Here is a 22,978-nt window from a genome sequence, read left to right as displayed (position 1 = left end):
AAATGTAATGCTTTTTATCAAGCAAGAAGTCCAAAACGCAGAGCTGTCACAGTTTGAAGGGAGCACTGTTTAAACAGAACCCAGAGAACAGCTCGAAGCATAAAAAGGTGTCATAAATCCTCAACTATGTCTTTCCTAGAGAGAGCAACAGTGTCACCTACAGTTTCTAGACCTTCTAAACATGAATCAGTTTTTTAAAATTAGCAAATTCATATCCATGTTTCTTGGAAACAGAAATCAAGCTCATGATACACACATATCAAATTCCCAGGGATGAGCTAACCCGCCGTTCGTCCAGAGACAGCTCCCAGCAACACTTACACAAAGCTCAGCAGCTGATATAAAGCCACTGCTGTCGGCATCGTATTTGCGCCAAATCTGAAATACACAAAAGCCAATAATCCATTTATCCGCAGATAATTTGGGTTCAAGTTATGCTGATGTCTACTAAGGTTCAGCATCTGATAACAGTACTTAACTGGGTGCAAATAAAACTATGTGGAGAAGTTTAGGCTTTCTTTGGTGACAGCTCTTTTGGGGCAGAACTCCCTAGAAATGACTCCCTGCATTCACTTACAGCCACTTAGGGAGGACCACAGTACACTCACTGAAAGGAAGCTCTTGGGAAGTTTGAAGTGGAAAGATATGAAAGAACAGCCTTCAGTGGGAGAAGATATGGCAGAGTAAGAACTCTTATTTGTACTAAATTCCTAAAGATGCAGAGCCTTCTAAAAGCGACTCTTTAAATATAAAGCTCAGCTGGCAAGAGACTGAGATGACAGAAACTAAAGTCTGTCCTGGGTACATCTACTGATCTCTGAGTTAGCCTGTAGCTTTATCAGGATACTTCAGTGTGTGTCTGTATAGCCCTCCAGGCTCCTCTGTCCATGGGATTATCCTAGCAAGAGTACTGGAGTGGGTTGTTGTTTCCTCCTTCAGGGGATTTTCCTGACCCAGGGATCAAACCAATATCTCCTGTACTGGCAGGCAGATTCTTAACAAGGCAGACGGCAGACAAATCCCTGGAACCACCCAAGGTGGGAAGTCAAACTGAAACACCTAAATAAGACTAAAACCCCAAACAGCAATAACCATAATGAAAAGGTGAACTTCCCCTATAAAAACTGCATGGCAAAAAAACCCTAAAATCTTGCCTGTGTGGTCTTGGCTCTGGGTAAAGGGAATAAAACATCTCTGAAAATTCCCAGTAACAAGCCAACCCTTTCATTAGTTCAATAACAGCATTCATCCAGCTGAAGATACAGTTACTTATACTAGAAGACAGAAGAGCTCAATATTTTTAAGGAAGCATGGAATTACTTTCTTTAGTAAATGATGTGACTTTGACCACCTCTGATTATTGCGTTTTAAAGCCTTACAAGTTGGCAAGTTCCCTAACTCCGATACAAAATGAAAAAGTAAGGTGTTTTGTTTTTTTAAGTGACAGATTTTTCCATTGATGTGGAATGGGTTACCTGAGTCACCAACTGCAGGTACCTTAGTTCTAGACCACAGCCAGAGTCCTGGCTAAATATGCTACAAGGATAGTAGGAACTACTGATGCTGATGTTCCCTGGGAAGTGTTCAGAAACTTCACTCCTTTCAGTCCCAGTCACCAACATTTCTGCCTGAATCTAGCCAGGCTTAGAAAATCAACTGGTTAAATGTGATTTATATCCTAATTTTAATGGTATGAATATATCAGAACTAAGAATGAGAATTTCAAATAATAAAAAGTTTACATGCTTTTTTTATGCTGTTCACCAAATATTTTCCATCTAAGTTATCTTGTAACTTTACTACAGCTGAACTATTGGAGGACCAGAGATCTTTATGTGAATGCTGCACATGCCATCTTGAAAGAATGAAAGCAAAATAAAGAGGTTTCCAGGCAAGCCAAAGCAGGGTTTATTACCAGCAGATTCTTGGTAAAGGATATGCTCCAGGTAGGAAGAACTCAAAGAAGGAAAATTTAAGATGAAAAAGGAATGATATACAAAGACAACACTTGGGTAAATGGCAACATAAAATCTTGTTAGCTTAAAATTTATGGAATTAAAGAAAACAAGCTAGAATTAATATTCTGGTTGATAACGGCTAGTGAGTTGATTGATACATGCTAGCACTCAAGTATTTTAAGGTCTTATAGTTCAAGGGGAATATAAATATATTAAGGTAGAATTTCTTAAAATATGTGTGATATTAATAGGTTATAACTAATTTGATTTTAGAAAAAGAATTCAGAAATCCAACATTTTTTTAAGTTGGATAGAGAAGGATTTCTCTTTGCAGAAGAAATTGACAAACTAGAAGGGAGGGAGAAAAAATGGAAAAAGTTAAACAACAAAAAAAAGTTTCCATAATGCTATTTCCTTTTCCCATTTCTCAAGATTATTCATGCCTATACAGGCCTAGCATTTTAATACTTTTTTACTGACTGTAAAATGAAATCATATTCACTGTACAAAATGAATAATATACAAAGAGAAGAAAACTCTAATCTTCAGAAATTTCCACCCCAGAGATGATAACGTATCATTTTTATGTCTTTCCTTTTCGTTATATTTCTGTTATATATGTGACATAATGAAGGGGAGGTCATAGAGGCTATATACTTCAGTGGTCTATTATTTTTCATTTAAAATTTTTATGAGCATTTTTAAGTACAACTGAAATTATTTTCAAAATGTCATTTAAAATAACTTCTAAATAATTGTGATTCTAAGATGGAAAATGCAAAAATACAAAGAATTAAAGATCATCCGAAATCTTATCCCTTAAAAACAACCAATATTTATCTTGCATGTATTTACTCATTACCTTAGTTACATTGATGTTAACGGTAAATAATTTAAGCAAAATTAAGGTCATATTGTTTATATAATTTTGTTTCATAACACTGTAATGCAATTCCTTCGTGTCATTAAATATTGTTTGAAAACTTGATCTTTGGTGATCTGTAAAATTCCACAATGGGGTTTTTCTTTCTTGAATCTCCTGGCCTAGAACAGTTTTCAGCATAATGCAGGTGCTCATAAGTATTTGTGGGATGAGTAAATTGTATGAATGTATCATAATTTACCATTTTTCCTTCATTGTTGGACATTTATGTTATTTTCAGTTCTAACTATACTAAGTAACACTGGAATATTTAATGTACATCATAGTGTTGAAAACTTGTCTACATCTCTGATTATACTCTTACGTAGATGCTTGGAGAAGTAGGACTATTAAGTCAAAAGGTAGAATTTTCAGAATTAATTCTGGCTGATGAAATTTTAGTGCACTATGCACTTCCATGCACCATGTCACCTGGTTACATTTTTGCAAAATTGCTTTCCATAAGATTATCCCAGTGTGCATGCCTACCAGCAGAGTATGAGAAACAGTCTCAGTGCTTCCTTGCCAGTGCTTCATCTTTTTGTTAATCCCTCTAAATTTTTACCACTTCAGTAAAAATTAGTTGTTTCTAATTTTCTATTTCTTTGGCTACCACTATATATCTATTGTCTACTCAGATTTTTTTCTGTGAATTGTTTATGCAAATACTTGTTCAGTTTTTCATAACTTCCATTTGACCAGAAGAGAAAGTAGTGTAAAAGGGTGCTAGGTTATTATCTCCTAAATGGGGACTTGGAAACTCTTTTGGGAATGGGGCCCTGGGTGCAGTAGCTTTCCTAAATCTACCGCTCTGGCCTTTAAGATGCCCTGCTCTGTCCTCCCTGTCCTATTTTTCACCCACAGACAATAACACCTATGTGGTGACCCAAAGATGAAAGAGCAGATAAAACCAAGGAGGGTCTTGGAATGCAGGAACGGAAAAACCAGACCCTTAGCATCTTTCCCTCCCGCATGTTGTAACTATAATGGAACAGTATAACCTGTCTCCCCTCCTACCCCATAGAGAGAAGGTAATTGCCCTACTCTTCCCCCACCCAGTATACGTGCCTCATCCCATCAGCAAATGACCCACAAGACCCCTATCCCACTCCTTGTTCCCTGGGTATAAAAGTGGACTAAAGACCCCTGTTCAACATCAGTTCTTCCTTGAGCTGGCCCGCTGTTCTAGCAGCGTCTTCCACTCAAATAAACTTCATTTCCCTCTCATTCTGTCTCATGTCTGGAAATTCTTTTCCAACCCATGCCCGGACCACACCATTTTTGGTGGCCCATACGGGGACCTTGGAGTCTCCTCCCCCACCTCCTCACTTCTCCTTTCTTATAGGGACCCTCTGTGAACAGGCAAGTGCTGTGGAAGCAACTGAGGAACTCTGGCCAGGCTTACCCTCGGTGTGTTCCAAAGGCCCCACTGCTCACTGCACCTCAATAGCTGGCGCCTGAACGGGTGAGGGTCTCTTTGTCTTCTTTCCAACTGAGGACTAGGCCAGCCAATATTGTGTGGGCACAGGTCAGGCACTTAAAAGCTGTTAGGGCACCTGCCACATGAAGACTCCCTTGTGAGAATAAGGGGAACACGGAACGGATCAGGCCACAAGGGCATCTGCCCCCAGCAAGACAACTTCCAGGCACCATGTCAGGCACATAGTGGTTGAAGCAAAACAGAGACCATCATCCCCTAGCCACTGTCTCCTCGATAGAATTGTAGGGCGGATTCCTCAGCCTTCTTCCCTGTGACGTTCACTTCTTTCCCTTTCGGTCCAGATTTACAGGAGCCTAGGTGTTGCCTCTGAGCCATCCCAAGAGTGCCTTCTACATTTCAGGGAATCGCCAAACGGTGAGTCACCTAGTTGCTCCCAGCCTACTTTACCTGAGACCTCAGCCTTGGGCAAATTAGAACTTCAGAAAAAAAAAGGTGGGGGCAGGATGAGCATCACAGTTCAGTTCAGTTCAGTCACTCAGTCGTGTCCAACTCTTTGCGACCCCATGGATCGCAGCACGCCAGGCCTCCCTGTCCATCACCAACTCCCGGAGTTCACTCAGACTCACGTCCATCGAGTCCGTGATGCCATCCAGCCATCTCATCCTCTGTCGTCCCCTTTTCCTCCTGCCCCCAATCCCTCCCAGCATCAGAGTCTTTGCCAATGAGTCAACTCTTCGCATGAGGTGGCCAAAGTACTGGAGTTTCAGCTTCAGTGTCAGTCCTTCCAAAGAAATCCCAGGGTTGATCTCCTTCAGAATGGACTGGTTGGATCTCCTTGCAGTCCAAGGGACTCTCAAGAGTCTTCTCCAACACCACAGTTCAAAAGCATCACAGAGACATTTTAAATCTCAAGCAGAAAACTATGAGATCTCTGTCTGGATTTATGTATGTCTCAGTAGTGTGTGTCTTTTGGGTTTTTTTTAAATAATATTGCTGAAGTTGTAAATGAGTTCTAATTTAATTGGCCTAAAAAAAAGTAAGCACTTACAAACCAGACAATTCTAAATACAAGAGAAATTAACCTAAATGAATTTCAGATTCACATGAATTGGGAAATATGCAATATTAAATATTTAGTATAAATGTTTGCTAATCTAATATAGACATGTGTAAGAGTCGTTAACATTAAGCATAATATTTTCATTGTGCCTAGGTTTATTGTAAGTTAAATATTGTTACATTGTTATATTTGTTACAATTTTGTCAGCAAGGAAAGTAACTTGAGTAAAACTTTTAAAAAAGAAAAATCTAAATGAGACAAGAGCTTTTAGTTAAACTATTAAGAATAAGTATACTTTAGAAATGTCTGTCTAAAATAGTCTTTCCAGATTGGGGTAACTTGAATTTCTAGAGTTGTGCTAAACTAAGTGACAAAAGTTTGCTGAATAGCTAGGTCATTTCCAAATAAAATAAGATTCTGAAACATTCATTACCGAACACTAACTTCCTCTAACACAGAAACTAAGAGATTTGGGACTATTAATGAATAATGTTTGATGCCATCATGAGATGTTCTCTAGAATTATTTTTTTTAGAATTTATCACTGGTATTTATGTTCACCAATCTATAGAATGCTAATATATATAAGGTCAGTTCTTGGTTGCTTAAGGAAAGTAGGATGTGTGTTTTCAGTCAAGAAGGTATGAGAAATGAAATTACATTTTTTGAAGGGAAAGGGAAGTAGGTCTGACTTACAAGTGGCTGTTTCAGGATGGGAGAACAAAGTAATGGGTACAGAACATGATAAGAAGGTTTTATGGAAAGTGGACCCCAAAGGGAAGAGTTTTGTGCATAAATACAAGTTTTCTTGAGATGTTGAACTGCCTTCGATAATGGATTTTAAGTTTCTTTACCTCTGAAGTGCTCTGTTCTATTTACCTTTGAAATCTTTGTTCCTTTGGACAAGTGAATATATTATTTCACAGTGATCTATATGATCCTATCTGATTGTTATAAACCCTTTTGATATTTATCAACAAAATTTCCTAAATAACTTGACTTCTAGCTAACTTTAGGATGCCTCAGAGAGCCCCTGAGACATCCAAAAGAGCTATTAAATTACCTGAGTTCATTTGACATGTTAAATTACATGGGATGTATTGTTGGAGGAGTGATGAATCTTCTCAGGTTATATTGTATGGTTGATGTTACTTATATAGATATCCTAGAAATTATGTGAAATTCATGAAAATCTGATATGTCCTGGTAAAATGTTGTCAGTTATAATTCTAATTATCGTGTTAAAGTGTTACAAGTCACAGCAGTGACCAGGCTACTTTGCGAATTGCAATTTAATTAGATTTTAAACATGCCTTCTATGGTTTCAGTCTCATGCCTTTAGAAAAATACTGCTAGTTCTTCAAGATTTATGGGAAAGACGTTTCTAAGATTAACTGATAAATTTTGTTATCTGGTAAACTGGTAACAGACTGGAATTTAGTCTACTCTCTGTTAAGAGAACAAAGTTTTCTTAGAATGAAGCTTTCAATAACAGATTATGAATTTCTTTGTGTTTAAGTGATTTATATTTGTTTTTAAAATCTTTTGTTACTTTGGTAAAGTAAACAAACATTATAAGGTTATGGTACATGTAAACAAAGCTCATTCTGCTTCTACAAAAATAAGCCCTCACTGTTAGACTTTTGCTATCCTGATGTCCTTAAACATGGCCACAGTCTACTCCTAAATCAGGGAATTAGAAATGGGTGAACAATAGCTGAAATTCAGAGTCAGGGCTATGAGAAATCCAAGAGAGCCACTTGGCTTTTCCTGTCTCCCTGGTGAACCTCATTTTTATTTGATGGATTAAAGCCTTTGCTGGCTACAGGGTTAATGCCTTCATAATGAAAATATCATGTTTCATTGAATATTAATTTTTTATATTTGTTAATTGTTAAACTAAGTTTCTAGTTTTGTTAATTAAGGTCTGCTGCTAAGTCACTTCAGTCATGTCCAACTCTGTGCGACCCCATAGACGGCAGCCCACCAGGTTCCCCTGTCCCTGGGATTCTCCAGGCAAGAACACTGGAATGGGTTGCCGTTTCCTTCTCCAATGCATGAAAGTGAAGTCGCTCAGTCGTGTCCAACTCTTAGCGACCCCATGGACTGCAGCCTACCAGGCTCCTCCATCCATGGGATTTTCCAGGCAAAAGTATTGGAGTAGGGTGCCATCGCCTTCTCTGTAATTAAGGTCTAGTGTTTACTAAGACTCACTTCTGAGATAGTTCCTTGTTGTTATATTGCTAAAAAGTTTAATTAATTAAGTTACTTAAAAAGACACTCTAAGTTTGTTTCTAAAGCTTATCTCAGTAACCAATCTTCAGATAAAGATCAGACGTTCCATGATGTACAACCAGGAGATTAACATCAGGCTATATGCTAAAGCTGAAACTCCAATACTTTAGCCACCTCATGCGAAGAGTTGACTCATTGGAAAAAACTCTGATGCTGGGAGGGATTGGGGGCAGGAGGAGAAGGAGATGACAGAGAATGAGATGGCTGGATGGCATCACCGACTCAATGGACATGAGTCTGAGCAAACTCTGGGAGTTGGTGGTGGACAGGGAGGCCTGGCGTGCTGCGATACATGGGGTCGCAAAGAGTCGGACACGACTGAGCAACTGAACTGACTGTTAGTCACTTAACAAATGAAGTCAGTTGACCTGGGGTATACTGGGCTATACCTAATGAAAGTTCTTAAATTCTTGCTTGTGACCTTATTAATAACTGGTAGCTATATTATTTTCTATATCACTTGTTTCAGAAGATTGTTTTTTATGTTACCAAATGTGTGACTGAGCCTGTGATAAAATGCTGATATGTAGTTCCATATGAGATCAATGATTGTAACAAAGTAACTCTAGATATGGGAAGAGGCAACAGAGGGAATATTTTCCTGGACAAAGAAGCTAGTAAGACAGGTATGGTCCAGAGACTTTTGCTACTCACAAGGCCTGGTCTAGTAATAGCACATTGAGTGGCCTGTCAATGGAATCTTTGTTAGACTTGGGAAAGAGCCTTCCCAGAACCGCAGGACACAATGGCCATGAAATGCCCCCAAAACATGGTCAAATATGTGGTTATGAAGGGACTCTGCTAACTGGAAGTTGTCACTTGCCAGCTGCTTCTACAAGGATTACTTCGTGACCACTGCAAGCTGCTAACCTTCAACATCCCCTGAAAGGAGTTCAGGGTGGAGATCAGAAATAAGGCACTCTGTGCTCTGGAAAAAACCCACAAGAACCAGCCTTCAGATAGTTAGATGTTTTCAGGTAAAGACTTCATGAGCCCAAAGCCTTGCACCTTCTCATACCTAGAGAAACACTAACGTCATGAGCCAATGTCTGGGCCTGGTTCTCCTGGTAGCACCTGAGCAGCTTTGCTACTTCTATTAATCTTTGGGCCATGTACCTTTAACTTTCTTGTTAAGTTTGTTTCTTCTAAAATACAACAAATCTCCAAGTGGTAGCATGAGAAGAATATTCCCTGACCAACCCCTAGACAATGCTGGAACAAGTCACCTTATCATTCCATGGACTCTCATCTCCCTCCATAAATGCACCCTGATAGAGAGCAGGCAAAGGGAACCCAGAGCCCCACAACGCCCTAGTACAGCCTGAAGCCAGAGTGGTCATCACCCCTTTTCCTTTGAGACTGGGTTCCCCAATGCCTGAGAAAGGAAATAGGTAGACATGAGCAGGGTATCAAAAGGGGCCAAAGAATTGGCCCTAAAAATAGAGGAACATGGTGACCCAAGGACAAAAGAGAAGATAAAACCAAGGAGGGTCTTGGAATGCAGGAATGGAAAAACTAGACCCTTAGCGTCCTTCCCTCCCCCATGTGGTAACTATAATGGAACAGTATAACCTGTCTCTCCTCCTCCCACATAGGGAGAAGGTATTTGCCCTCCTCTTCCCCCACCCAGTATACGTGCCTCATCCCATCAGCAAATGACCCACAAGACCCCTATCCCATCGTTGTACCCTGGGTATAAAAGTGGACTAAGGACCCCTGTTCAACGTCGGTTCTCCCTTGAGCTGGCCCGCTGTTCTAACAGCGTCTCCCACTCTAATAATCTTTATTTTCCTCTCATTCTGTCTCATGTCTGGAAATTCTTTTCCAACCCACGCCCAGACCACAACAACCTAGAGGCTGAAAGAGAAGCCACTGATTCTGCCTTTAATTTTCACTCAGGCACAGTGATTGCAAAGAGACACCTGCTGGCTAGATCTGCCCTCTAACAAGTTATATTTTGACCATACTGTGCCTTCAAATCTAGAATTAGTCACCAACATTTAAAAGTAAGTGGTAGCCCATATGGGCTTCTCTGGTGGCTCAGTGGTAAAGAACATGCCTGCCAGTGCAGGAGACCCAGGTTTAATCCCTGGTCTGGGAAGATCCCCTGGAGAAGGAAATGGCAACTCACTCCAGTACTCTTGCCTTGGAAATCCCATGGAGAGAGGAACCTGGCAGGCTACAGCCTATGGGGACATGACTTAGTGACTAAACAACAACGAAGTTGCCCATGGAATCTGGATGTCTAGCCTGCATTCTCAGAAGGCAGCAGTTCGCTGGAGCTCACAGGGCTCTGGGTGGGCTGGTACTCTCTGGGCTCCACGTTCCTCACCCTACCCTCCCATTACATTCCTCAGATACCCGCCTTCCTGCAGCACAGGCTAAGGAGTCTGTTAGCTCAGGAGCAGCCTAGGTCAACCCACTGAGGGAGCACATTGAGACTGGGGGCCACAGTCCAGGCTCAACACCAAGGGCTTCTTTGCGTGGTTTTGTCCCATGGGCAGCTCTCGCTGGGGGAGTGGGCAGGGGAGGTGGCAGCCATGGCAGGTGCCTGGGATCCTGGCCTGCATAGAGATACAACTAAATGCTCACCCGCATAAACTCCACACTGCTGTCCAAGGGGGTTTCCTGGCGAAAGAGCAGAAGAAAGTTTTCATCCTCAGATAAGAACATGCCGGCAAGCTAAAGAAAAGGAGAGAAATAGCAGTTGGTGACAGAGACCAGTGCTCCCTGGGTAAAAGACACAGAGCAACATATTAGAGGGCAGAACAACTTAGAACTCTCAGGATGGTGAGCTCATATTGCAGTTCTGTGCTCTCAGTTGTCATTTTGGATTCACTAATTTCTTTCAAGAAGTATTGGGCACTCTTACTAGATATGAAACGCTATGAGTATCTATTTTCTATGAGCTTACGACCCCAAATCATCATCATTTAATCATAAATGTGTTAGTGTTTAAAATGTTCCACACTTTATCTTAGAAGCTCCAGCATTAACAACTACACATATTAGAAAAGAAAAATACCAAATAACTTTTTTAGAATTAACAATCACTAATATTGATTGAGCATTTACTGTGAGCCAGGCACTGTGCTAAGTAAACTGGCATTTTTCTTTATTTTATTTTTGGTTGCTGGGTCTTCATTGCTATGCAGGCTTTCTCTGTTTGCAGTGAGCTGGGGAACTACTCTTCATTGCAAGGTGCAGGCTCATTGAAGTGGCTTCTCTTGTTGTAGATCATGGGCTGTAGACACGGGGGCTTCAGTAGTTTAGGTACACAGGCTCAGTTGCCCCATGGCATGTGGGATCTTCCTGTGTCCCCTGAATTGGCAGATTCTTAACCTCTGGGCCACCAGGGTGGTGGTGGTTGTTTTTAATATATATATTCTTTATTTGGCTGTGCTGGGTCTTAGTTGTGGCACCCGAGATCTCTCTTCATCTTCACATGCAAACTCTTAGCAGCAGCATGTGAAATCTAGGCTCCCTGCATTAGGGGTGTGAAGTCTTAGCCACTAGACTTCCAGGGAAGTACCCCAAATAATTTTTATATGTCCTATGAATTATTCTGTGGGCTTCCCTCATGGTTCAGACAGCAAAGAATCCACCTGCCAATGTAGAAGACCCAGGTTTGATCCCTAGATCAGGAAGATCCCCTGGAGAAGAGAATGGCAACCTATTCCAGTGTTCTTGCCTGGAGAATTCCATGGAGAGAGAAGCCTGGTGAGCTGCAGTCCATGGGGTCGCACAGAGTCGGACATGACTGAGGGACTAACACACACATGAATTGTTCTAAATGGTTACATATGCTAACTCATTTAATCCTAACAACCTATAGGGTGCATAGCACATCATTATTATTTATTAGTTAAGGAAACCAGGTTGCACAGAGACAAGGGACATGCCATAGTTATATAGTAAGTGGCAGTGTCAGAACTTTAAGAAAGAAATCGCTCAGTCGTGTCCAACTCTGCAATTCCATGGCCTCTAGCCTACCAGACTCCTCTGTCCATGGGATTTTCCAGGCAAGAATACTGGAGTGGGTTGCCATTTCCTTCTCCAGGAGATCTTCCTGACCCAGGGATTGAACCCGGCCTCCCACATTGTAGGCAGGCACTTGACCGTCTGAGCCACCAGGGAAGTCTGTGCTGTAGAAATGCTGTGTATACAGATGACTTTGATGCCCCATGGAAAAGCAGGAATGATTGCTTTCTGACTTGATTCTTGAGTGTTGGCTAAGGTTTATACTCTTGTATATTATTAGTGTCTGTATGATACTTCAAAAGTTGGTTCACTTAAATTTAACCATGTAACTGTGTATATTGGAGACCTGGAAGGCTGCAGTTCATGGGGTCAAGAAGAGCTGGACATGACTGAGCAACTGAGCAGACACACACGCATAACAAATATTTACTGAGCACCCCTATGCACTGTGCTCTGTTCTGTGGGCAGAAGGATGCAACCGTGAATATGTCATTATGAATACTTTGGTATTTTTACCTGAAACTTGCAATTATATTTCCATTAATGAATACATTGCTACTTTTACATTGATTGCAATGCAATTATTGGTTGTATAATTTTTTTGCCTTTTAGTAAAAATTTTGGAAACAACTACACTCATAAATATCCAGTATAGCTTATTCATCTTCTGAGAAGGCAGCCTTCTGGTGAACATGTCTATTTTTTTTTATAAGAAGATATTATCTTGCTTTATTATCATAACTTTCTGAAGAAAAATTGCTATTTTCATTGATAATATTGACCAAGTATGACAGGATCAAGAGACTAGCCTTTCAGACTTCAGATAATATGTCTAGCAGGCAATTCTGACTATGAAATAAATATCTTAGTTTCATAACAGCTCATTTTTATGTATGAATTCGTAACTCTGTAGAATAAACCTGTATAGATTCATACCTGTAACTTAAACCAGTGCCACTTCTTGGCCATATGATGCTGGATAACTCAGTTTCTTCATCAGTTAAAATAGGGATAATGTTTGATGACCATTTTTGTAGCTACTGTTACAAAATGTAATATACAATGTATAATACATTAACATACAATACAACATGTTACTCTAGAGTAACATAATATGTGTGGAAATTCTAAACTGTGAATCTTTTTGTAACTGGAAGGGAAAATAATCAGGTTAAGAGACCGGCTATGTGAGATACTGTGTGCTTAATGCATTTCCTTGCTTTAGTAGGTACTTAGTAAATGTGGGTTGAGTTGAAGTCAAGACATCAGCTGTCTGTTTTGTTTTCATGATGTTCAGGGGCAGATCTTTCCAGTCTGCCCTGGGAGCTAATGCTGAAATTTAAACTTATTTATTGTCAGTAAGTTTTTCCTTATGTCAAGGTTGAATTTGAACAGGACACTGTGTAACTGAAAAGCCTCCAGCATATCAATTACCCAATTATAATATAAGTATAAATATTGATTGACCTAAATAAAAGGATGCCCTTGTCAATAAGATTGATGAAAAAGGAAAAGTGAGTACTTCAAAAGTGTTATCCAACCCAACTGCCTTGCAGAGGGTTCTAATTTCCCAATCAAATGTAAAACTTTCTTTATTGTACAGAGAAAATTGCAGCCCAAGAAGGTATTGTCAAGAAAGGTACAGTCGTAAAAGATACCTCTTTCATCTGTATGCAGCCATCTTTAGAGACCTCGTGGGGAGCCATAAATTGTTGTTTCATCTTCTGTACATTTTCTTCTTTGACCACATCCTACAGTGGGCCAGACAGAACCATATTAAAGCCACTGGGATTCCAAGAATGTAGTTAGGATATCAAATATTCAGAGTATACAGCCAGATAATTACATTAGTCTAACCAAGTTCCCTAGTCATTGAAAGAGATCTCACCAATTGCAGACAAGAGAGAGGTGATGGAGATTTCTTAAATAACCATTAATCAGAATCCTAACTAGGTAGCACAGCTAGTGAGCTCCTAATATATGAATGAAGAGAGACTTAGAGTGTTGACAGTATGAATTTGAACATTTTTCTATATTTTTTTGTGACAAGAGATTGTATTATAGTGAACATATAAACTTTCTTCCCAAGAACATTTTGTTCTATTTTTAAGTGAAAAGTCCAGCTCTTTTGGGCCTTCAGTTTGCCATAGTTCATTCTCTTAATCTTGGACTCTCCAAAAAAAGATAATAATTAGAAGGGGAAAATAATTAAAGAGGAAACCAAAGAAGTAATCATTGAACTACCAAAGATGTGACATATCCCTTCCTTGTACAGCTTTTTCCACACATTAAATTCTTCTTCATCAGTGGACTGTAGATGTATTTTAATGCAGAGGCTGAGAGTCACAGACACTCCCAAACAGTGCCAGATTCCTAGACTCCAGACTAGATCAGTTACACTAAACTGACTCTCCTTAATACTGTCATGGTATTCCTGCCAACCAGGTTTCCTCATCTGACACTCCTCTAAGTACAGAGAGATTAGCCTCTTTAGTCTTGGCACCATTGACTGTGGTTGGTTTGTTGTATGGGTGTGTATGTGTATCGTACAGAGAAATCGTTTAAGAAGATGGGTCTGCACTTTGAATTTTGGCTTGGTCTTCTGCCTTTAGTTTGAAGGCACAGAACTTGACTTGTCCTCTCAGACCTCTAACCGCAAAGTCCATGACTATCCCTTGAACCTAAAGCAAGACAGCCTAGGGTTCCCTCTGTTGTTATGTCCAATCAGCACCCACCCCGCCCACCTTCTCTGAGACTCTAAGTCCCAAGAGGGTACTTAGCATCTATGAAGCATTGAGAGTCTCAGCATGTGTGGCAATCTGTACATGAAAAATGTGCACACAGCCCCCAAAAGTGATGCTCTGCAACAGACTGGCTAGATCTAGACCTAGTTCAAAGGCAGTTCTGAGCATTTGAAAAGAAAAAAAGTTGGAGGGACCAATGCAGTGGGTATAGTAACAACCAGCAGCAAGAGTGGCTGTTTCCATGAAGTCAGTCCCCTCAGAGGCTGTGAGGAGCAGGTCATTACAAGCTGCTTGTTCTCCGAGATTGACTAGCAGGCAGCTTGCTGTTCGAAATCTTAAATTCCTTCTCCCCAGGTCTGTGTGACTCGCTAATCAAGGGAGGAAAGTAGCCCTAGTCAGGCCTCTGATGAACTGCCCGCCATGTCTAAACACCAGAGTGAGTGGCTGCCCGGTCATGGAGGCCTCCCTGCTGGTGGTTCTGGACTCACGGGGGCATCACTGATTAGAATTAGGTGTCACAAATGGTGATTGTCCCTCAGCTGAGAGGAACATGCCTTGTTAAGGACGTACTTAGGGTCTTCTCATTTCTCAGCAGGAAAAAAAAAAGTCCAGAATTAGGAACAGTTTCCTGAATCGTGGTTGTTCCAGTAGCATGGAGTGCCCAGTGAAGGTCCCTGTAGCTGTATTCCCTGAGGGGATGCCTCCAAAATTTGAAAGGCAGCAATGGCAGACAACAGCACTTCTAACAGTTTAAACAGCTTATCCCCTGGCTCCAAAAGTCTTCTCCCTCGCCAGGAGCTGAGGAGAGGTGCCTGGGGCTACAGCCACAGCTCAGCAGGACTGGCCTGATTATATCACAACCCCCTCCCTGATGTGTACTGTCCCTGAAGGGAACAGAGGGTGAAAGGAGATGTGGAGTCACTTAGGGTGCTTTTAATTGCAAGATCCTAAGCAAACCCCAAATGTACTGAAATACCTAAGAGGTGGGACCTGGGGCTTTGCATGTTAACAAATAAATGTAATTCTTAGGCACATCAGAATTTTATTTCCACTAGCCTAAGGACTTTGCAACCTCCAACCCCTCCGCCTCTGGCTTCAGGAATGCCTGAACGGCACACAGTTGCCCAGGACACTGGCAAGTCATTTGTTGTTTCCTTTGCTCTGAGGACCATGCCTGTGCATGTGTGAGAAGGTGAGGCCAAACCGGATCTGAGGCAGGGGTGAAGTAAGAACAGCCAAGCTATGGGAGATGGCATCCGTCTTCTCCCTCACTAATGGAAACACTGCTTCTAATGTCAGCCAAAGCCCCAGAAGACGACAGCCGTGTCCCCACCCTAGAGCAGATCCTAGTGTTTGAGTAGTCCCACCTCTCACCCCATGACTGAAAATAAGATACTTTCAGTACTGAGAGTATTTAGTTTCAGTTTTCAGTATTCAGAAAAGAGAGCAACTTTCCTTTTCTTTAAATCACTAAAGCAAGAAGCTTTCTGAAAAGATGTGACTTGGAGGGCACTCTCTGACCCCTTCTGATGTCTGTGTCAGAAGCTTTCTCTGTCCGTTTTCTTACTTTAATAAAACTGTGCTACACAAAAGCTCTTGAGTGATCAAGCCTGGTCCCTGGTCCCAAAGCTAAACCTTCCTCGGTGATCACAAATCTGGCATTGTTCACTGTAAGCTATCATTTTGGGGGCTTGTCGGGGATCTTCAGGACAAGGTAAGAACACTCAGAGCTCTAGCCTCTCTGCTTTCTCAGTATACACACTTCCTGCTTTACTTGACTAACTCTTCAGTGTGCTTTTGTGAGTGAATGACACACCCTGCGTGAAGCAAGTGATGACCCCTGCTCTGTGGTTTCACAGGGTCTTGTAATGACTGAAGGCAGCCTCCACAAAGGGGACCTTGTCGGGGGTTTATACCGACCTGCCAATGCCAAGAGACACCCAAGGTCCCTGCGAGGGGAGCGACCAAAAACGGGCAAAGCGTGTGGACTGAACTTCCCTTTCTCGGTCAGCTTTTCCTGGTCTCTTTGGCCATTTCATAATGGCGTGGGAAATTAGAACTACTAATCTAATCTGTTGGGTCATAGACTTTCAAGGGACTTGTGATCCATGTTGTTATTGTGTACTTTTACTTAGACCCCATGTATGGAAGTGCTTAGCCTTGCTAGGCTTAGGCAAGCCTTGCCAGAAAGTTACAAGAGCACGTTTGGGAGCTAGGTGGAGCTCTAGCTCCAGGGACGTCTCTCAGGCTAGAGATCACTCTCTTGGCTGTCTGCCTCAAGGGCCAGAGTCCTAAAAGTAAGTCTTTGTCATGCCTGTGCCTCCGATCTGTGTGAGTAGAAGCATTGCTGGTGACCATAAGGTTTTTGAAGACACAGATCAGGAATTGCAAGATATGGTCAGATTGGAAGTACAGTGGGCTTCTTCCTTTGGTAGTGCTAGCTCTTAGCAGACCAGAGAAAGCTCTCCATTGGCTTCTATCTCAACTCCCTAGATGTTCCTTTTGTGGAATCTGTGGGTATGAACTGGAGGGATTGGCCCTAGTAGCTTGAAGACAAAATCACATTTTCTTTGCTGTCCGACCCTCCACTACCTCTTTTGCTTTCACATATACCGGTGTGGCGACACTCAGAAGAGACATCTTGGGTTTTTTGTTTGTCTCTTTATAACTCAATGCTTCTACTGCAGTCAGGACTGCTCGGGAATGTGCCCAGGCACATGGGAGGGGGATGCTCCCCCTAGTGGTCCTAGCTTGGGGAACATTCTGGGCTACTCTGCTCCACCCTGGGTGGCATCAGAGGAGGAGCGAAAATCAGACAAAGGTCTTAATGGTGAGAAACTGGACATCAATCTGGGATGCCATCAGGCCTACCCTTGGGGCATCTCCACCCCACCTTGGTGGGTAGAACCGCGAGGGATGAGTAAGAAGCCTGTGTTGGTAAGGGACAGACTAAGTCCGACCAGGGAAGGAAAGCTTTGGTTGGAGAGTCTGTCTACACCCCCATCTAAACCAGGGAAGGACACTTCTGGTGGAAAAAAAGCCACAGCTATAGAAGCCACTGTTTTCTCTTTTACAGATGGGAGCTAGCAGTTCCAAAACCACTCCTTTAAAAAAAAAAATTTTTTTTTTTTTAATGTTGGTACAAGTTTGATCACCAGAGTTTAAAAAGATATGTCTGATCTTCTTCTGTGATACTGAATGGCCACAATATCCTTTGGAAGACAGGGAACGCCGACCTTTTGAATGATCCCAATTATTACTGTTCTACAACTAGACTGGTTCTGTAGAAAATAAGGGAAATGCCTTATGTAGAAGTGCCTCATGTGTTCTTTATCTGTCTGCGAGACATGCCAGACCTATGTCCCAAGGGTACAGATTTGGGTGCGAAACCTTTAGCTCCCTCCTGTTCTCTTACTTTGCCCCTTTATCTGGGGCTCCCAACTGAACAGGCTGAAAATCATGAAACCCTTCTAGGAGGGGTTGCCTCAGTCTCGGTAGAATTTCAAAGAGTCCCAATTGTGGCCGAGACTATTTAGAGGATCCAAAAAGTACCTAGAAGACTTTACAGGCCTAACTTTACTTTATGACCTTACTTGGTGAGATGTAATGCATGTCTTGGGACAGACTCCTGACTCAAAAACTTGAGTTTCGGGGGAAGCTACTACTTCTGGACATGAATGGCTTGAGCATGAGACAAGGGGAAAAGGAAACACAAAATAGCCCTCCTTCCTACTGGGATCCAAGTGGCTGCAATAACAGAGCCACATAGCCAGATGTATTCTTAAAGGACTCAAGTGAGCACACGCTAAGACTTTAGACTATGCTAAGTTGGCTAACATAGAATAGAGAAAGAAGAAAATTCCTAGTGAATTCCTAGATAGACTATGGGAGGCTCTCCACAAGTTTACTGATTTTGAAAGTGCAGAAGGAAGAATGATCTTAAAAGTTAGGTTTCTCACTCACTCAGCTCCAGGTATTTGCTGTAAGTTACAAAAACAGGTGTTTGGACCAAATCCGTCTTTAGGAAAACTGTTACAGCTGGCTCAGACAGCCCATTATGGTAGAGAATCTGAGGAGGAAAATAAGAGGCAAAAAAGAACAGGCAGCCACGACAGTGGCTGTTAAATCTGCTCTGAAATAGCCTGAGGAAAAATGCCTAGAGAAACCCAGGTGAAAAGGGATGGACTTAATATCGCATAGGAACCTGGCATGTTAGGTCCATGAATCAAGGCAAATTGGAAGTGGTCAAACAGGAGATGGAAAGAGTGAACGCTGACATTCTAGGAATCACCAAACTGAAATGGACTGGAATGGGTGAATTTAACTCAGATGACCATTATATCTACTACTGTGGGCAGGAATCCCTTAGGAAAAATGGAGTAGCCATCATGGTCAACAAGAGAGTCTGAAATGCAGCTGGATGCAATCTCAAAAACGACAGAATGATCTCTGTTCATTTCCAAGGCAAACCATTCAATATCACAGTAATCCAAGCCTATGCCCCAAACGATAATGCTGAAGAAGCTGAAGTTGAACGGTTCTATGAAGACCTACAAGACCTTTTAGAACTAACACCCAAAAAAGATGTCCTTTTCATTATAGGGGACTGGAATGCAAAAGTAGGAAGTCAAGAAACACCTGGAGCAACAGCAAATTTGGCCTTGGAGTACAAAATGAAGCAGGGCAAAGGCTAATAGAGTTTTGCCAAGAGAACGCACTGGTCATAGCAAACACCCTCTTCCAACAACACAAGAGAAGACTCTACACATGGACATCACCAGATGGTCAACACCAAAATCAGACTGATTATATTCTTTGCAGCCAAAGGTGAAGACACTCTATACAGTCAGCAAAAACAAGACCAGGAGCTGACTGTGGCTCAGATCTTGAACTCCTTACTGCCGATTCAGCCTTATATTGAAGAAAGTAAGGAAAACCACTAGACTATTCAGGTATGACCTAAATCAAATTCCTAACAATAATACAGTGGAAATGACAATAGATTCAAGGGACTAGATCTGATAGAATGCCTGATGAACTATGGGCCGAGGTTCATGACATTGTACAGGAGACAGGGAGCAAGACCATCCCCAAGAAAAAGAAATGCAAAAAAGCAAAATGGCTGTCTGAGGAGGCCTTCCAAATAGCTATGAAAAGAGAAGCAAAAAACAAAGGAGAAAAGGAAAAACATAAGCATCTGAATGCAGAGTTCCAAAAAATAGCAAGGAGAGATAAGAAAGCCTTCCTCAGTGATCAATGCAAAGAAATAGAGGAAAACAACAGAATGGGAAAGACTAGAGATCTCTTCAAGAAAATTGGAGATACCAAGGGAACATTTCACGCAAAGATGGGCTCGATAAAGGACCGAAATGGTATGGACCTAACAGAAGCAGAAGATATTAAGAAGAGGTGGCAAGAATACACAGAAGAACAATACAAAATAGAGCTTCACGACCCAGATAATCATGATAATGTGATCATTCACCTACAGCCAGACATTCTGGAGTGTGAAGTCAAGTGGGCCTTAGAAAGCATCAGTTCGAACAAAGCCAGTGGAGGTGATGGAATTCCAGTTGAGCTACTTCAAATCCTGAAAGATGATGCTGTGAAAGTGCTGCACTCAGTGTGCCAGCAAATTTGGAAAACTCAGCAGTGGCCACAGGACTGGAAAAGGTCAGTTTTCATTCCAATCCCAAAGAAAGGCAATGCCAAAGAATGCTCAAACTGCTGCACAATTGCACTCATCTCACACGCTAGTAAGGTAATGCTCAGAATTCTCCAAGCCAGTCTTCAGCAATACATGAACCGTGAACTTCCAGATTTTGAAGCTGGTTTTAGAAAAGGCAGAGGAACCAGAGATCAAATTGCCAACATCCGCTGGATCATGGAAAAAGCAAGAGAGTTCCAGAAAAACATCTACTTCTGCTTTATTGACTATGCCAAAGCCTTTGACTGTGGATCACAATAAATTGTGGAAAATTCTGAAAGAGATGGGAATACCAGACCTGCCTCTTGAGAAACCTATATGCAGGTCAGGAAGCAACAGTTAGAACTGGACATGGAACAACAGACTGGTTCCAAATAGGAAAAGGAGTACATCAAGGCTGTATATTGTCACCCTGCTTATTTAACCTGTATGCAGAGTACATCATGAGAAACACTGGGCTGGATGAAGCACAAGCTGGAATCAAGATTGCTGGAAGAAATATCAATAACTTCAGATATGCAGATGACACCACCCTTATGGCAGAAAGTGAAGAGGAACTAAAAAGCCTCTTGATGAAAGTGCAAGAGGAGAGTGAAAAAGTTGGCTTAAAGTTCAACATTCAGAAAATGAATATCATAGCATCTTGTCCCATCACTTCATGGCAAATAGATGGGGAAACAGTGGAAACAGTGTCAGACTTTATTTTGGGGGGCTCCAAAATCACTGCAGATGGTGACTGCAGCCATGAAAGTAAAAGACACTTACTCCTTGGAAGGAAAGTTATGACCAACCTAGATAGCATATTAAAAAGCAGAGACATTACTTTGCCAACAAAGGTCCATCTAGTCAAGGCTATGGTTTTTCTCGTGGTCATGTATGGATGCAAGAGTTGGACTGTGAAGAAAGCTGAGTGCCAAAGAATTGATGGTTTTGAACTGTGGTGTTGGAGAAGACTCTTGAGAGTCCCTTGGACTGCAAGGAGGTCCAACCAGTCCATTCTAAATGAGATCAGTCCTGGGTGTTCATTTGGAAGGACTGATGCTGAAGCTGAAACTCCAATACTTTGGCCACTTCATGTGAAGAGTTGACTCATTGGAAAAGACTCTGATGCTGGGAGGGATTGGGGGCAGGAGGAGAAGGGGATGACAGAGAATGAGATGGCTGGATGGCATCACTGACTCAGTGAATATGAGTTTGAGTAGACTCCAGGAGTTGGTGATGGACAGGGAGGCCTGGCGTGCTGTCATTCATGGGGTCACAAAGAGTCAGACACGACTGAGCGACTGACCTGAACTGTTATTACTGTGGAGAGGAGGGGCATCTCAAGCGGGATTGCCCTCAGGCATCTAATCCACCTCTAGCTCCTGGTCTGCAAAGGACCATACTAAAGAAGGGACTGCCCTCCAAGGTGTAGGCCCCAGGGGTTGGACTCTCAAGACAATCAGGACTGAAGGTTCCCAGGGGGTCCCCACACAAGCTCCTGTCCTAATTACACCTGAGGAGCCCCAGGTATTAATAACTGTGGAGGGCCCATCAGTCAATTTCTTTTGGACACTGGGGCAACTTTTTCTGTGCTCACTGAAGCCCCTGGCCCACTTTCCTCCTGATCCACTACCGAAATGGGGCTATCTGGATGAGCCAAACATTATTATGTCAGTCATCCTTTAAGTGGCACCTGGGACTCTGTGCTATTTTCTCATGGGTTTCTGTTCATACCAGAGTCTCCCTCACCACTTCTGGGGAGGGATATACTGAGCAAGGTCTAGGCCTCTGTTTCATGAATATGGAGCCTGCTCTTTCTCTCCCATTAATTGAACAAAATGTAAATCCTAGAGTGTGGTCTGATGGAAAAACTATGGGTCAAGCACAAAATGCTGTTCCTGTCATTATCAAGCTCAATGACCCTCACCTATTCTCACATTAAAAGCAGTATTCACTAAAGCCCAAGGTTAATGAATGGGCAAAACCTTACTGTACTGACTTATGATATAAGTGGGATCTTACACCCTAAAGTTCAGAGTGACAATGGCTCTGTCTTTAAAGCTGCTGTAACTCAAGGGGTGTCAAAAGCTCTAGGAGTAGAATATCACACTGTTCCTGGAGACCCCAATCTTGAGAAAAAGTTTGAAAAGCTAATGACATTATTAAAAGACATTCATGTATGCTAAGTCAGGAAACACAAGACAGTTGGCTTAAAGTTTTACCCATGGCTTTAATGAGGGCTTGAACTGCCCCTAAGAAGAAGGGACTTTCTCTAAGACAGACTGTTTTTGTGTACAGATATTGTCATAGATCCTGAAGCCTTAAAATTGACTATATGACTCAGCTTTTAGCTTTTCAACAGACATTATTGGGAGGTTAACTCCTGACCCAGCCTTTGAGTCAAACAAGCTGCTGTTTGAGCCAGGAACCGAGATGGGCCTGAGAATCTATGTGGGCTTGCTTCTGCTGACTCCAAAAGTCCTGAGTCTGCCGTTTGACCCTTAAGACAATGCCTTCCTGTCCTGGGCTCGTTCCTATGAAGCATTCCATAATCGACATAATTGCTGGGTTTGTGGAGCACTCACCTCCTCAATTGAAGACTTCCCATGGTGGGTTTCTCCACTTCAAGGAAAGGACTTTCTTCAACTCTGTGATGACATCTAACAATCCTAAGATGGACTGGTATGACATAATTGTACCTTAACTGTGGACAAAATGTGACTTTTTATTTTGTTTAGGTTTTAACTTGGTTTAATGGCTATTTTGCCTTACATCTGTAACTGTAAAACTAGGTTTGTTTCTAACCATCTGAAAGCTTTTAAGTTACAAATGGTTGTCTAAGCTTCTGTGAGGGCCATAACCTCCTCCAACTATTACTTGGGGCCCCT

General features: G+C 41.9%; 1 protein-coding gene across 3 annotated transcripts in view; it reads right to left on the bottom strand.

Moving 5' to 3' along the window:
- SCGN (secretagogin, EF-hand calcium binding protein) overlaps nt 1–22,978 on the bottom strand; it is a 53,596-nt gene that overhangs the window by 27,073 nt on the left and 3,545 nt on the right. For 2 of the 3 annotated variants that reach the window (XM_040250054.1, XM_040250056.1), the window contains exons 3-5: nt 13,316–13,408; nt 10,269–10,358; nt 322–378 (exon numbers count right to left, since the gene is read on the bottom strand). In XM_040250054.1, coding sequence (XP_040105988.1) covers nt 322–378; nt 10,269–10,358; nt 13,316–13,408 — 240 coding nt within the window. The remainder of the gene's footprint in view (nt 1–321; nt 379–10,268; nt 10,359–13,315; nt 13,409–22,978) is intronic. The other variant, XM_040250055.1, reaches the window with a different exon arrangement.

Source organism: Oryx dammah, unplaced genomic scaffold (genome assembly GCF_014754425.2).
Source record: "Oryx dammah isolate SB20612 unplaced genomic scaffold, SCBI_Odam_1.1 HiC_scaffold_11, whole genome shotgun sequence".
Lineage (NCBI taxonomy): Eukaryota > Metazoa > Chordata > Mammalia > Artiodactyla > Bovidae > Oryx > Oryx dammah.
Note: the sequence above shows the minus strand (reverse complement) of the source record. Positions and strands in the feature narration are given on the sequence as shown.